At 38.2% G+C, this 12,673-nt stretch overlaps 1 protein-coding gene across 1 annotated transcript in view; it reads right to left on the bottom strand.

Annotated features, from left to right (window-relative positions):
* Positions 1–1,134: 1,134 nt before the first annotated feature.
* The window catches only part of BCAS1 (brain enriched myelin associated protein 1), a 50,487-nt gene continuing 38,948 nt past the window's right edge, over positions 1,135–12,673 (bottom strand). The window contains exons 11-12 of the mRNA XM_074843115.1: positions 8,301–8,567; positions 1,135–3,060 (exon numbers count right to left, since the gene is read on the bottom strand). Coding sequence (XP_074699216.1) covers positions 2,986–3,060; positions 8,301–8,567 — 342 coding nt within the window. The 3' untranslated portion in view covers positions 1,135–2,985. The remainder of the gene's footprint in view (positions 3,061–8,300; positions 8,568–12,673) is intronic.

Raw genomic sequence — 12,673 nt, 5'->3', positions numbered from 1 at the left:
ATCTATAAAAATCTTCTTGAAGTGCAATGAAGTTAAGCTTCTGGACAGCTTCCAGAGAAGAACAATTGAGCTCAGATATACTTCTATGGGAGATAATTTACTTTCAGGTTACGAAAACCTGCGGCACCCAACCTGCTACGAAGCTGCTCGCTTCTGCGTGCTGCGCTGGTGAGCTTGGCTCAGTGAGGGCTCGTCCTGGAAACAGCGGGACACTTGCGGCTGAGCTCTGAACCTCCCCTGGGAATGTGCTCTGTTACGGAGGGTGGGATAAACATCTGTCCATTGGCGGGAAGCATTTCTTACACAAAAAGTAGCAAATTTAATCCATTCCCTGGGATTTTTATATTTACGAGATTGCGTTAGCTTCTTAAAATTCTTCCAAAATGCCTGCATGAAACACACCTTAAGATCGTTGAAGCAGTCTGATCTGCTTCAGTTCCCCTCAAAACATCCTATGCATGAAACCAGAGCTTATTTGTTGACAACAGAGTCTAAATGCAATGTATTGCTTTGGCTGCTCTTTTCCTTTGTCTTGGATTGCAGCCTCTTCCCAAACTGTGATTTCCAAATGACTTGTTAAGCTTTACCGGGCCTGAACATAAAAGCTGTACTTTTATGTTTCTTATATGGCATGTGGAATGCGGAAGCTCAACTTAACTGTGGATGCATCTCCTAAGACCTTTCTTCCTCTTGGGGCTCCATGTGTTGCTGCTTTATGAGAAGGCTGACTCGCTTCTTCAAAGCTTGTGTTGTTCCTGTTATCAGAGAGGAATCAGACAAAATGGGGAGTTTCTATGTGGGAGGCAGTGCCAACACTAACCGTTATTTCATCTGCAATAATAGCTCAGTGGCATAAGGGGCATCCACAGCCAAACTTACTGTTTTTCTTGTTTTTCTGCCAAGAGGATTTCCTGATTCCTGAAATTAGTCCCATTGCCAAGCGATATAGTCAAATCACATGATCAGCAGTCCTAATTACCTCAGGAATACAGAATTCAGTCAATGCAGACCTGTTCCTAAAGTGTGCACTAAGGAAGAGATGTTCTCTTCTACAGAAGGACTGATCTATCCATAATATAATATTAATATCTACAATGTCTAAATATAATAATATATATACAATCTATAATATAATTAATTAGCCAGAGCATATTTTTATTTGAAAATTGCTTAAATACTATTCTAATACAGAGGCAATTATAGCAGTATGAAGTCAGCAAACAGCATGATAGCTTATTCCTCTTTTCTGATAACACTCACTATGCTGACATCTGGTACTTTCATACCAGCATGTAACCATGGTGGTTGTCTCACTGTATGTAGCTTTACATGCACTGATTTAATTAAAGCTGTATACTCTTGTAGTGTAGACAAAGACTAAGACTTTTTTGTGGAGCAAAGCCGGATATAACAAGCCTAATTCTTCTCTCATGCTACCATAAATGCAGATGCACAGAAGTCACTGGTCCTACACAGATGCAGAAGTAGGTCGTTACAAATCAGGTTTGAAATCTGTAAGCAGTCTTGATTGATATCACTTTATATGGCATCAAAGGCCCATTGTGCTAGGGAGGAGAACAGAAAGTACTATTATAACTAAAGGACCTTTTGTCTGTGCTCTCTGCGCATAGAACCAGCAGCAAGTTTTGGTCGTCCACTGTAAGTCCACAGGTTTGCAGAGGCCAGTGCAAAAATACCACCTACCTACAACGGCTTGTATGGAGGAACAAGGCTCTTTTACCTCTGTCTTCTATGACCAGTTAGAAATGTCATTCTTCAGATTTTACAGAATTCTTGCTTGGTTTCCAGTTATAATCTTTACTCAAATAAAGAATGACAGCTCTTCACTCTGCAAGCAGGGTTTTTATGTGTTGATTTATGCCTTAATATCACATCAGAAAATATCAGAAAACAGGGATGTAAATAACAGAACTTTGTTTTAGGATTAAAGCAGCAAATTATTTTTTGAAAGGATAAGTATTTGTTTATTTAATCATAAGAAGGTCAAAATATACAGTTCTGTATCATTCAGATGCTAGTGTGGATTAAAACATCAGGCCCACGGTTCCCTGTCCAGGTTAGCCCAGGGCTGAATAAACAGAAATCTTAATTTTCTGTAAAATTTATTAACTAGTTATTACAGGAGTCTTGTGAAGCAGGGAGATGCCTGGACAGCCTTGATTTTGGTTTTTATTAGGATTAATTACAAGTATGGATATAAACAAGTATCTCATGAAACAACTAAGTTTCCTATCATCTGAAAAACATTAATAACAGGATTGTAGGTACAGCCTTGGAGTTAGGACTATGGTGGGGACGCGGGTGCCCCCTTGTGTTCCTATTAGAACCTTAAATAGTTTTTAATTTGTTATCCCACCTCACCAAGACAAGAGAGAAGTTGTCTCAATCATGTAAAGCCTTTGCATTTTAGCATTTTAATTTACATTAATAAACAATATGAAGCATAACTTTATAACCACTGATTCTATTATACTGCAGACTTTTTGCTAATTTCAGCTCTATTGAAAACCACAAAAGGTGACTTGGTTGTTTTTACATTTAAGTGTAACATTTATCAAAGGAGATTTTTTTTTTTTTTCCTGGCTGCTTTAAAGCTCTCTAAAACTGAGGATTTGTTGCTCATGCCTTGCTGCACAAACTGCATTCCTTTGTCACATGCATTTTTTTTCTGCCGTTTATTTAATTCACTGCCACTTTCTTACCTTACATACTCTGCCCTCTATAGACTTAAAATCATCCACATGACCTTTCTTTAAATATACTACACGCTGCTTGGTAATCTTTAGAGTTGCTTTCTAACATCTAATGAACAAACCCTGTAAATGATATACCTTAAATGATACACCAATGTTTGCTTTAGCCTCAGGCATTTGATGACAGCCATGTAAAGGAAAATAATGAGTCATCTCTACTGCAGTGGAGCTTACAGAGAGCTGCTGATCCTTCAGCAGCCAAGAGTATTCATTACTTGGATTTCCCCGCAGGTAGGATAGACACAGGATCTGTTTGCACTTCCGCATCAGACATCCTTTTGGAACCCTGTGGAATAAGATATAGAAATTTATAAAAATTTTCAAATATTTCAGAACAGTTAAATCTGGGATTATGTGTTAGAGTTTTGCTACAGCTATTTTCCACTCATTTCACCTCTCTGCTTTTCTTAATTTGCCCTTTCTTTAATATGCATAACTACATGAGCACCATCTGTATCATAACAATCTCAGAAAGTTACTGCTTGCGACTTTGCCTAAATGTATTGGTTGTTTTAATACAATTTTCCCAGTCAGCATGGAAAACAATTGTCTTTAAAAACTGGACTACCATACCAGAGACATGATGCTGTGTACTTGTAGTATTGTAGTTTTGGCATAACTTTCTCTAAAATTTCCCTGGCCTAAACGGTTCACTGAAACCATGCTAAGAGTCCTTCAAGCATGATTAATAGTGTATTATAGCCAGCCTTGGTCTGCTCTAAGTTAAAGGAACATTAAATACTTTTATGCATGACAGGTATTTGACAATGTTAGAGTGATAAAGCTTTTTTTGCACTACAAATACAATTCTGGTTTTGGAACCAGTTCAAGACACTAATCCAGCTTAGATGAAGAAAAGGCATAGCTATACCAACTAAATTTTTGACCAGTAATTGATAAAAACTTGGACTTAGTTTAAGATGCCTTGACCTAATTTTACTGGCCTTGAAGCCACTGAAACTTCAGAACATGACAGCAAAATGGATCCACAAACACTGTTTCAGAGGTCACTGTTAACATTGTGTAGGATGCCAATCCTGTTTATAGCCAGATGCCTAAATCGTTACATGCTAAACAGAAAAAACAGCATGACAAAGCTAAAGATGACTGTTACGTGCTTTCCCTACAATAGGAACTGTGCAGAATCATATGCGAATTGTCCTTTCACACAGTACATTTCACACTGGAAACCTGACTCATCACTTCAGGTCACCATAGGACTATTCTGTGTCAGACTGGGAGAGTGAAAGATCTCAACTTCCTCATCCCTTTCAGGGAAGTTAAAACAGTGGGTTTTTTATACTGATTAGACTCCACCTCACTGACATTCTTTTAACTTTTCACCTTTGAAAATCTATGTATAAAAAAGAGCATCCAAAAATCACAATGGACTAAAAGAATCCCATCTACACTAACTGTAATCTTGTGGAGCTGGCTGCAATGGGATTGCTTCTGCTTACACCAATGTTGAGTTTGGAAGACAGAACAGAATTCTAGAATTCTAGAACAGAATAACATTTTTTGGCCATTTATATGTAGCAGCAAATGTAAGACATAAAAAAATGTAATGGTTTTTAATATCCATCAAACAATACCAAATGAGCTAGTCATTCCAAATTTATCCAGCAATCCTAAAAACCTATACATCAGTTAAAAGATTTCCCACATTACAAGAGTAATGGAGTCTGTCAACTGTAGCTGTTCCTGTCTGATGCATGAAGATATTAAGCCATTTTTAGACTGATCTAGGAAACAAGACGATACTATTTCCCATTCTTCTTATAAATGGGTGGAGGGAGGAGTAGAGGAGGGGGAGTTCATTTGAGATCATCCCCATTTTGACTCATTCAGGACATCTGCAGAAGTGTCATATGTTATTTGCTTATACTACAGTCTCCCTGCTGCACCCATTTTCAAGGTGGTTGTTGATTAAAGCAGGAAGCTTTGAGGGAGACTGGCTGATGATTCTTGTTAAACTGGAATTTCCAAGCCCGCTGTGAAATAAAGAACTTTGTTCCTGCCCTTTTAACGGACAAATTCCAGCTCTGTCTCAGATTCAGAAGCATGGGTACCACCGGCTCACGCCTTGCTCTCTGTTATGCTGCATAACCCCTTTCAGTGCAGTGGAAGTTGCCTGCATTTGTGACAGCTAAGCTGGAACATATTCTTTTGGGCAGAGCACTTGAAAGTGCACACACAGGAATGTCATGGTATTGGAGTGTATTTTTTTCCAGCTTATGCTGAGGAGTTTATGTCAGTATACCAGATACTCTGATCAGAATAGGTCAGAATAGTTTCCACATGCTAAGCACTCCCAGCTTCTGACAACTTAAGTATGAGTTATTACAGCTCAGAAAACAATGTCATTAATCTTTTTTTTTTTCCTTTTTCTTTCTAATCTAATCTTTCTAAGACTCACTAAATACCTTTGCATTTTATATAGCTTATAAATTAATCTCTTTTACCATAGGAACAACCACTGGACCTTATCATTTGTGCTAAAGCCACACAGCCAGCCCATAACACTGTTTGCTTGCATAAGTGGCTCCATTTGTATTGAAAGTTTTAGCATTTGTTAGCCCAAGTGGGAGCAGATGCTTGAACTGAAGTGTTCTCATCAGCTGCATTCCTGCACTATGACATCCTCTTACTCTGTGCCCTTTCCCAGAGGAATTGACAGATTCAGGAGAGTGTGGTGTTAAAATAGCTGCTATTGAAGTAGCTCACCAGAATTTAGGAGGAGCTCAGTGGGCACAGGTTATGTGAGCAAGTAAGGTCTGCTGGATCCCCTGTTAAATATCTCCTGCTTCCATTTTATCAGCATAAAGCTTCATATTTCTGCTGAGTTGTTACCAGGTATTTGAGCTGTTATCTTGAAATGAAAATCCTGGCATTGGTTTGTGTGTGATCTAATACTTTTAGATTAATGATTACACCTTCCTGGGACTTAGTATGATCACCTACGAGATGTGAAGATTATTTTTTAGAAGCATTGGAGAACTAGGTTTCTTAGGTGTGGGCAATCTTCTTGGGGATATTCAAAAAGAGGTAGTAATTTTCTGTGAGATATTTTTCATACACAGACCTCATTGTTGTGGTTTTTCTCCTCCCAGTTCAAAAGCACAATGAACTGACCAAACCAGCTACACTGTTACCAAAAACTTTTTTTTTTTTTTTTTTTTTTAAGTGCCATCTTCTGTTAATGGGAGAGGGAAGCTCTAGGAATACTATTGGCCTCTATAATTACAACAGAAGATAAGGGACTATACAGCCATAAGGGACTATACAGTCTGGCATACTACTCAAGCAAAAATATCTCACAGAACATCTCTACTTCCTCTATATTTATTCTGCATTTTTTTTCCCCAAATGGTCTTTTTACCTCTTCACAATCTCATCTCTTGATCAAAAAGCTTTTGCTTGCCCTTTGAATCAGAGACACCTTTCCTGCCTCTCTCTGTGTGTTTCATGAACTTGCACTTGAAAGTGTGTTTCCTTGCTAGCTTGTACTTCCTCATATCTCCCTTTCTGGAATAATTCTAAATCCGTATCTATTGTTAAACTCTGTGAAAGATTTTTAAATACAGCTTGGATGAATGACACCATACAAAATAAAGTGCAATTATCAACAGACAAACCCTTTCTCACACAGTGGCTACAGTGAGAATTTTGACAAAGGAGGGCTGTCAGTGCTTAATTTCAACAAATCTCCAGACCAGAGAAACAAATCTCAATTATCTCTAGAAATAATAGAGGTAGTTAACATTTTCCTCATTTCTAGATAACCTATGCCAGAAAAATGTGGCTGTCTTCCTCCTCTCCATTTAATGTAAGAGATCTGTTACCATCATCTAAGTGGTTTAAACAACAGAACTCCTGATTTCACTGCTGGGGGCAGGTTGCCAATACCCAGAGGAGGATACAACACCTACATGCCATGCTTGTGAGCGTGGATCAGATGTTACGCACATGCACCGATGTTGTGCACAATGGACATTTCATACAGAATTTGGATGCAAAGCGGGTGAGGAGAGAAAAGTGCACATGAGGATGCACGTGTTTGATGATTCATGGTGGACCAGGATTTTACCCCAGAACAATTGGGTGAAACAGAAAGCAGAAGTGGCTGAACTGTCGCTAATCAATATTGCAGAAAGTTATTCTTCTTTTGTTCTTAATTCCCCTTCTAATATGTAATTATTTTGGTAATGCAAATCGCCCTCTGTAGGACACATAGTAATCTTGTGAAACGCGTGCAAATTAAACACTACTTATGATGTGGAAAAACATCTGCCTCTGAATGAGTCATACTGGTCTTCATGGCAGCCTAACTTTATAACCCGGTGTCCTAACAGGGTTAATTTTCAAATCTGCATTACCATTTCAATCTCTATTGCTTGATTTTTCTTCTTTCAGACCTGGAGATTGCCAGGCTCTTTTTCCTGACAGCCTTAAAAGTAAGGTAGGGAGGAAGGAAAAAAAGTTGTATGTCTCTCAGGGGAGCCTGATTCACTAGCAATCATTTCAGGTAACAGTCAAATCTGTTTGGGTTCTTTACATCACTTGAAATTTGTGATGAAGCTCAGTTTACACACAAGATTTCCAAAAGATGCTAAAAATGACCCCATAGCTCTGTGGATTCATTGCTGTTGTGGCAATGTGAGGAAAGAGGAGCAAACTGCATCCTTCCACTTTATTTATAAAAGGCAATGGAAATCTGCCCTCTTGCCAAGCCTTGAGAGGCAGTCCCAGGTCTAACCTGTGCTTCTGTTTCTATATTGGCCCCTGAATATGGACAAGGGGCAAAAAAAAAAATTTCATCTGATGCTCTGAGGAACAATTAGTTGCATCTGTAACACTAAGCCTTATAGACACTCAGATTTTTAGTATGCTGAATTCTTTAATTTCTACATTTCAGGTTTCAGTGAGGGGGGCATAGCAAATTTAGAGTAAGATTTAACAAAAAAAGTGGGAAGAAAAAATACCATGTGTATTTTTTTGTGTGCTTTAACTAGTCTATAACTGAATGCTAACACAAGGTCCCTACCTTGTAACCACTATGCTGGTTCCCACCCACCCAGTGGTCTACCTTGATTTTTTCTTGCAGGGATGTCCCAGCTGCTCTGAAGCAGCAACTGAACCACCATCGTGCCAGGCAGATTACTCTGGTAAACCGGCACCACCTCCACTTTTCCTTAATAAACACACTGTAATTTGTAGGTGGTTCAGTACCTGCTACCAGAACAGTTGAGTCATCCCAGTAGCCAAGGCATGAACCTCTAAAACAGGGGTGTGAGAACAATTAGAGCTCTCCCATAGTAAACCGTACCTGCCTGTGAATCAGTACCCTGAGGTCCAACTTTTCTTGCCTTTGCCAAAAAACTTGCTGTTGTTTGGCTTTAGTCCTGCAAGCTGCTTGTGAAGTTGCACTCCTTCTGGCACAAATCTCACACGGTTAACAGCTTGCAGGACGGGTGCTTAAAAAAGCTGAAAAATTACTAAAAAGATAAGATCAAGATAACGTACAAGGCCCTTAAAAAACCCTCCAAGTGACTGCCTCTTCTCTGTCTTCTTGAAGGAGGGTTCCTTTGAAGCGTCTCCTCCGTTCTGGATGGAGTCGGTCTCGGCTGCTTGCTGCTCCCTGGAGTCTGGCTGCTCCCTGGTTTCCTGTTTGCTGCCTTTCTGCTTGCTCAGCTCCACTGTAGACTTCTTGTCTTTTGAACTCTCTTTGCTCTTTTGGCCCACAGGTTCACTTTCAGCTGGGGCAACTGGCCTCTCTGTGGAGTTTAATGTCTAAAGCAGTTTCAAACAATGGTTATTTTTAGTGTGAAATGTAAACATTTTGGAAGGCGATCCATAAATATATTAAAAAATGAAAGGCCACCTGGCAGGGAGAAATCCTGCTGTCCAACAGGTTTTCATTTACAGAGTTTGGGATGAACTCCTGCAGCCTTGATTTAGGGAAGGACTCCCAGGGAGCCGATAGAATTACTTACATGAGCAAAGACTGCAAGATCAAACCATCCCTGCATAGACTTGCTTTATTTATGTATATGTCTATGCTGAAGCTGTTTTAGGAGGCAGAAAACATGCATGGGAAGATGCAGAGTCACAAGCATGCACTGCCAACCGAGACTCCCCCAGCTTTTGCATCCCAGGCTGTGAAAACACCCAAAAGGTGCAAGGGAAAGATTTGGGAGAGAAAGAAGTAAAAGACACCATAAAGCAACGGATAAAAACAACTTTGCTATAAAACTGCAACACTCCACCAAAAAATTAACAACATAGGGTTTGGCTATGGAAGGTCACAGCATCATAGAAAATGTCACGTACAAGGGCAAAAGAAGAGATAGCAAATATTCCAAAGACAAACACAATGACAGAGCACCTATTTATAGTAAAGGAAAAGATTCTGAAACTCAGAGAAATATGGGATATGTTTGAAGTTCGCAGGAGAAAAATCAGACCTGGCAAACAAAGGATAAGGCAATGAAACTCTCACTGTTTGCAGAGTAGCAAATGACTAGATATATTTTTGCTAGGAGATTTGTTTGCAAATGGGATTTTCTTTTCTTCTTATGGAAAAAAATCATATTGACTTATTTATTAACATAATAATTAAAATAGCACATGAATTTGCCATGTTGAAAAGCTGGAAATCTTATATTTTCCCCCAGGGCACAGCCCAGAGCTTAATACTGTGTAATTTTCCAACTTTGGGGATTTTACCATTACTCTTGAAATATTTGGTGTTCTTCTAAAGGCTTACGGTTATACACTTACGTGACAGTCTTAGCTTTCATTAAAAACAAATACATTTTTAGACATCATTTCAGGGAAAAACCTGAAAGCAGAAACTCTAGAGAAACAGAATGCAAATACACCTCTCATATCTATTCAAAAAACCCCTTCAAGCCACTGTAATTTTGGGGAAACAAGAATGAGAGGGGGTAGCAATACTACCACTGACCTTTTTCACTTGATTCACCTTTCTTCCCCACATAATCTTAAAAAAACCCCACATTTAAGTTATAGAACCTGCAACCATTTAATACATTCAGTCTTGACCAGTTAGCTTAAGTCCTCAGCAAAATATGTGCTTGTATTTAACTATTTCCTTTTCAAAAGGACAGACGTATGTAGGTATATATTTGCTTACATCTGGATTTGTCTGATTTTAGACTTAAAAAATGCAGTCATGAATCTAGTTTTGGCTCTAGTTCTGCGGGAAGACAGCACACGAAACCTGGAGATGCAGGTGATCAGTAGCCACATACGCCACAGGCAGGCACTATCTGTGTGTCAATAGTTTATTAAAGCAAATTCAATAACATCAGAGCACAGGAGAACTGTCATCTGGGCTGCTCAGACACCAGACACTCCCTGTGGCTCGTGCACCCCGCCTGAGGACAGACAACTGCTCAGATGCACTTCTGAGTGCCCAAGTGATGCCGGAGCTCTCCTAGCACAAGGATGAACGGAACTTCATAAACCCAGATTTAATTCTGTCTCTTTCTTTCTGACTCATTTTAACTATCAGACGGGAAGCTCTCAGCGGCTGAACCCATCAGTTAGTTCAAGAATCTTCTTACCCTTATTTGCCTTAGCTTGCTTTTGAAATGTTTCTCTTTGGTACGACTGCAGATGTGAACGTTCAATTCAAAAATAACCACAGCACCCAAAATACAGCTATGAGACTGGATGTGTCTGAGTTCAAAGGTGCCAGAACAACTTCTAACCCTTATTAACGTTCTGTGAAATCTGTGGGTTTACTCTGTGGGTGTAAAATTAGAGCTGAGTCTTCTTCATCACACGTGTTTGATTGTGATTGTGTAGGTGCCTGATAGTTACAGTATTGCAGCCAAATCCGAACTGGATGCAACAGAACTATTTCTGTGAGCAGGTTTCGGCCTTTGATGTTAGTCAAACAAAACACTTTAAAAAAATATTCATAATACATTTTCCAGGCAAAATAAGAAAAAATTCCAATCAGATAATCTCTTTGAGGCGTTTCATATTAACCTTGAAAGGCAGGAAATTGGCATATTTTATATTGATGGGAGCAGCTCAGGAAATACAAAGTGAAGCCTATGAATAATGAAACATGTTAATGTTTCTTATTCTAAAGGGTGATCTGCACCTGACAGATTGCTTTTACTCTTTCAACATTAACAGTGCCACTAAAAAAAAAAAAAAAAAAAATATGAACAGGAAAGTATTTTTCCCCATCATGTTATAGGAAACCTTAATCCAAGGCTGCAAAAGGCAGAGCCCTAAATTTCCACCGATTTTGGATCAGTGTATTAATGCATTTCTGTAGCGTACAGAATGGCAGTGATGAAAAGCAAAGAAGAATCACAGCATTCCAGAGATGCGATAGCATAATTTAAGATCACTTCACAGAAATTCTAAAAAAGGAAGAAGTCAACAGCAGATACAGTCTTCCTTGAGCTCTTCTGTGTAATAAAACTCTGCCAATTTACACCAGTGCAAGTCAGAGAAGAAGGAAGACTAATAAATTGATTTAAAAAAATGGAAGGAAACTGGCTGCTAATTAAAATAAAAAGTAGAACCAGGACTGTAACTTTTAGTCACTTTACCCAGATCATTTCACAAGTCTGTTGTATGAAATAAGGAATAAATGCCACAAGACAAGACCTTCTATATTTGGGATGCTTTTAGAATAATATTTGGGATGCTTTTTAAATAATTCATAAAGATTAACCTTAATATCATAAGGCATCATGAAAATAAGAAGAATGAGAAAATAATTTTACTATTAATTAAAAAAGGAAATAAAAGCAGAAATTCTTTTAGGTCAGTTTTCAACACAACTTCAGTTTTGCTCTCAGGTTAAAGGAAACCCTGTGTCTATACACAGAACCTGTGTTTTATCTCTCATTACTGTATGTAATTATTCTGGATATCTTGACTCACAACAGATGAGGTTTGACTCTCAGAAAAGGTAACAGTATTTGTATTTCCAATGAAAATGTGAAGTCTTGGAAGCATTTGTAAAGCCATAAAGAATATAATGCAACATCCAAAGTTTTGGTTTAGCTTTTATGAACATAGAATGAAAGAAATAAAAAGAGAATAAGAACAAAATATTTTCATGGCTTTTGTTAAATTGCAGTGAACGGTTTTCATTCTCACTTTCATTTCCCTTCTATAAAGTTTCCACCTAAATGATCCTTTCCTCAGCAGACAAGTAAATCAACAAAGTAAAAATTATTCTAGCTGTGTGTATTTAGTTTCACTACCTAAGCCAAGGTACATGCAGAAAGTAAAATAATAGCAAAAGAGATAGGAATAAAATTCAACCTAAACCCACTAATTATTGTAAGAAAAGGAACACACCTGGAAAAAAGCATTTTTTAAATCAGATAGTGACTCTTTAAAAACTTATTTAATAGTTTGAATAAGTAAATAAATAGATAAGTAGAGAAATATGTAAATATATGAAGTTTAGTGAGCATATAGCACTTTTTTTGCAGTGATTTTTACATTTTTAGATGTAAAAGCTAGAGTTGTATGGATGTAGGTGACAACAACCCATCACCAAAAGATGAAAAAATCCAGGCACTTACTTGGTGACTGGGGCTTGGGTCATTTACCTCTTCTGAACTGGTTGTCCCTCCATCACCCTTCACTGACTAAAATAACAAAGGATTATAGGACTTCTAACTGGGTTTCTGTTTGAAGCATTATTTCAATACGAAAACACACATGAATCAAAAAACGCAAGGTTTGATTTAAGGATAGTCTTTACAACACTGAAACAAACCCAGACATTTTAGAAGCTCTGTTAACATTTTTGAAATACCCACATCTCCAAGGCAGGTTTTTGCTAGTTCTTTGCTATGTGAAGTGATTGTCTCTTGTAAGCCAATTTTCCC

The sequence above is a fragment of the Strix aluco genome, chromosome 17 (genome assembly GCF_031877795.1).
Source record: "Strix aluco isolate bStrAlu1 chromosome 17, bStrAlu1.hap1, whole genome shotgun sequence".
NCBI lineage: Eukaryota > Metazoa > Chordata > Aves > Strigiformes > Strigidae > Strix > Strix aluco.
This window is presented reverse-complemented; position numbering and strand designations above follow the sequence as displayed.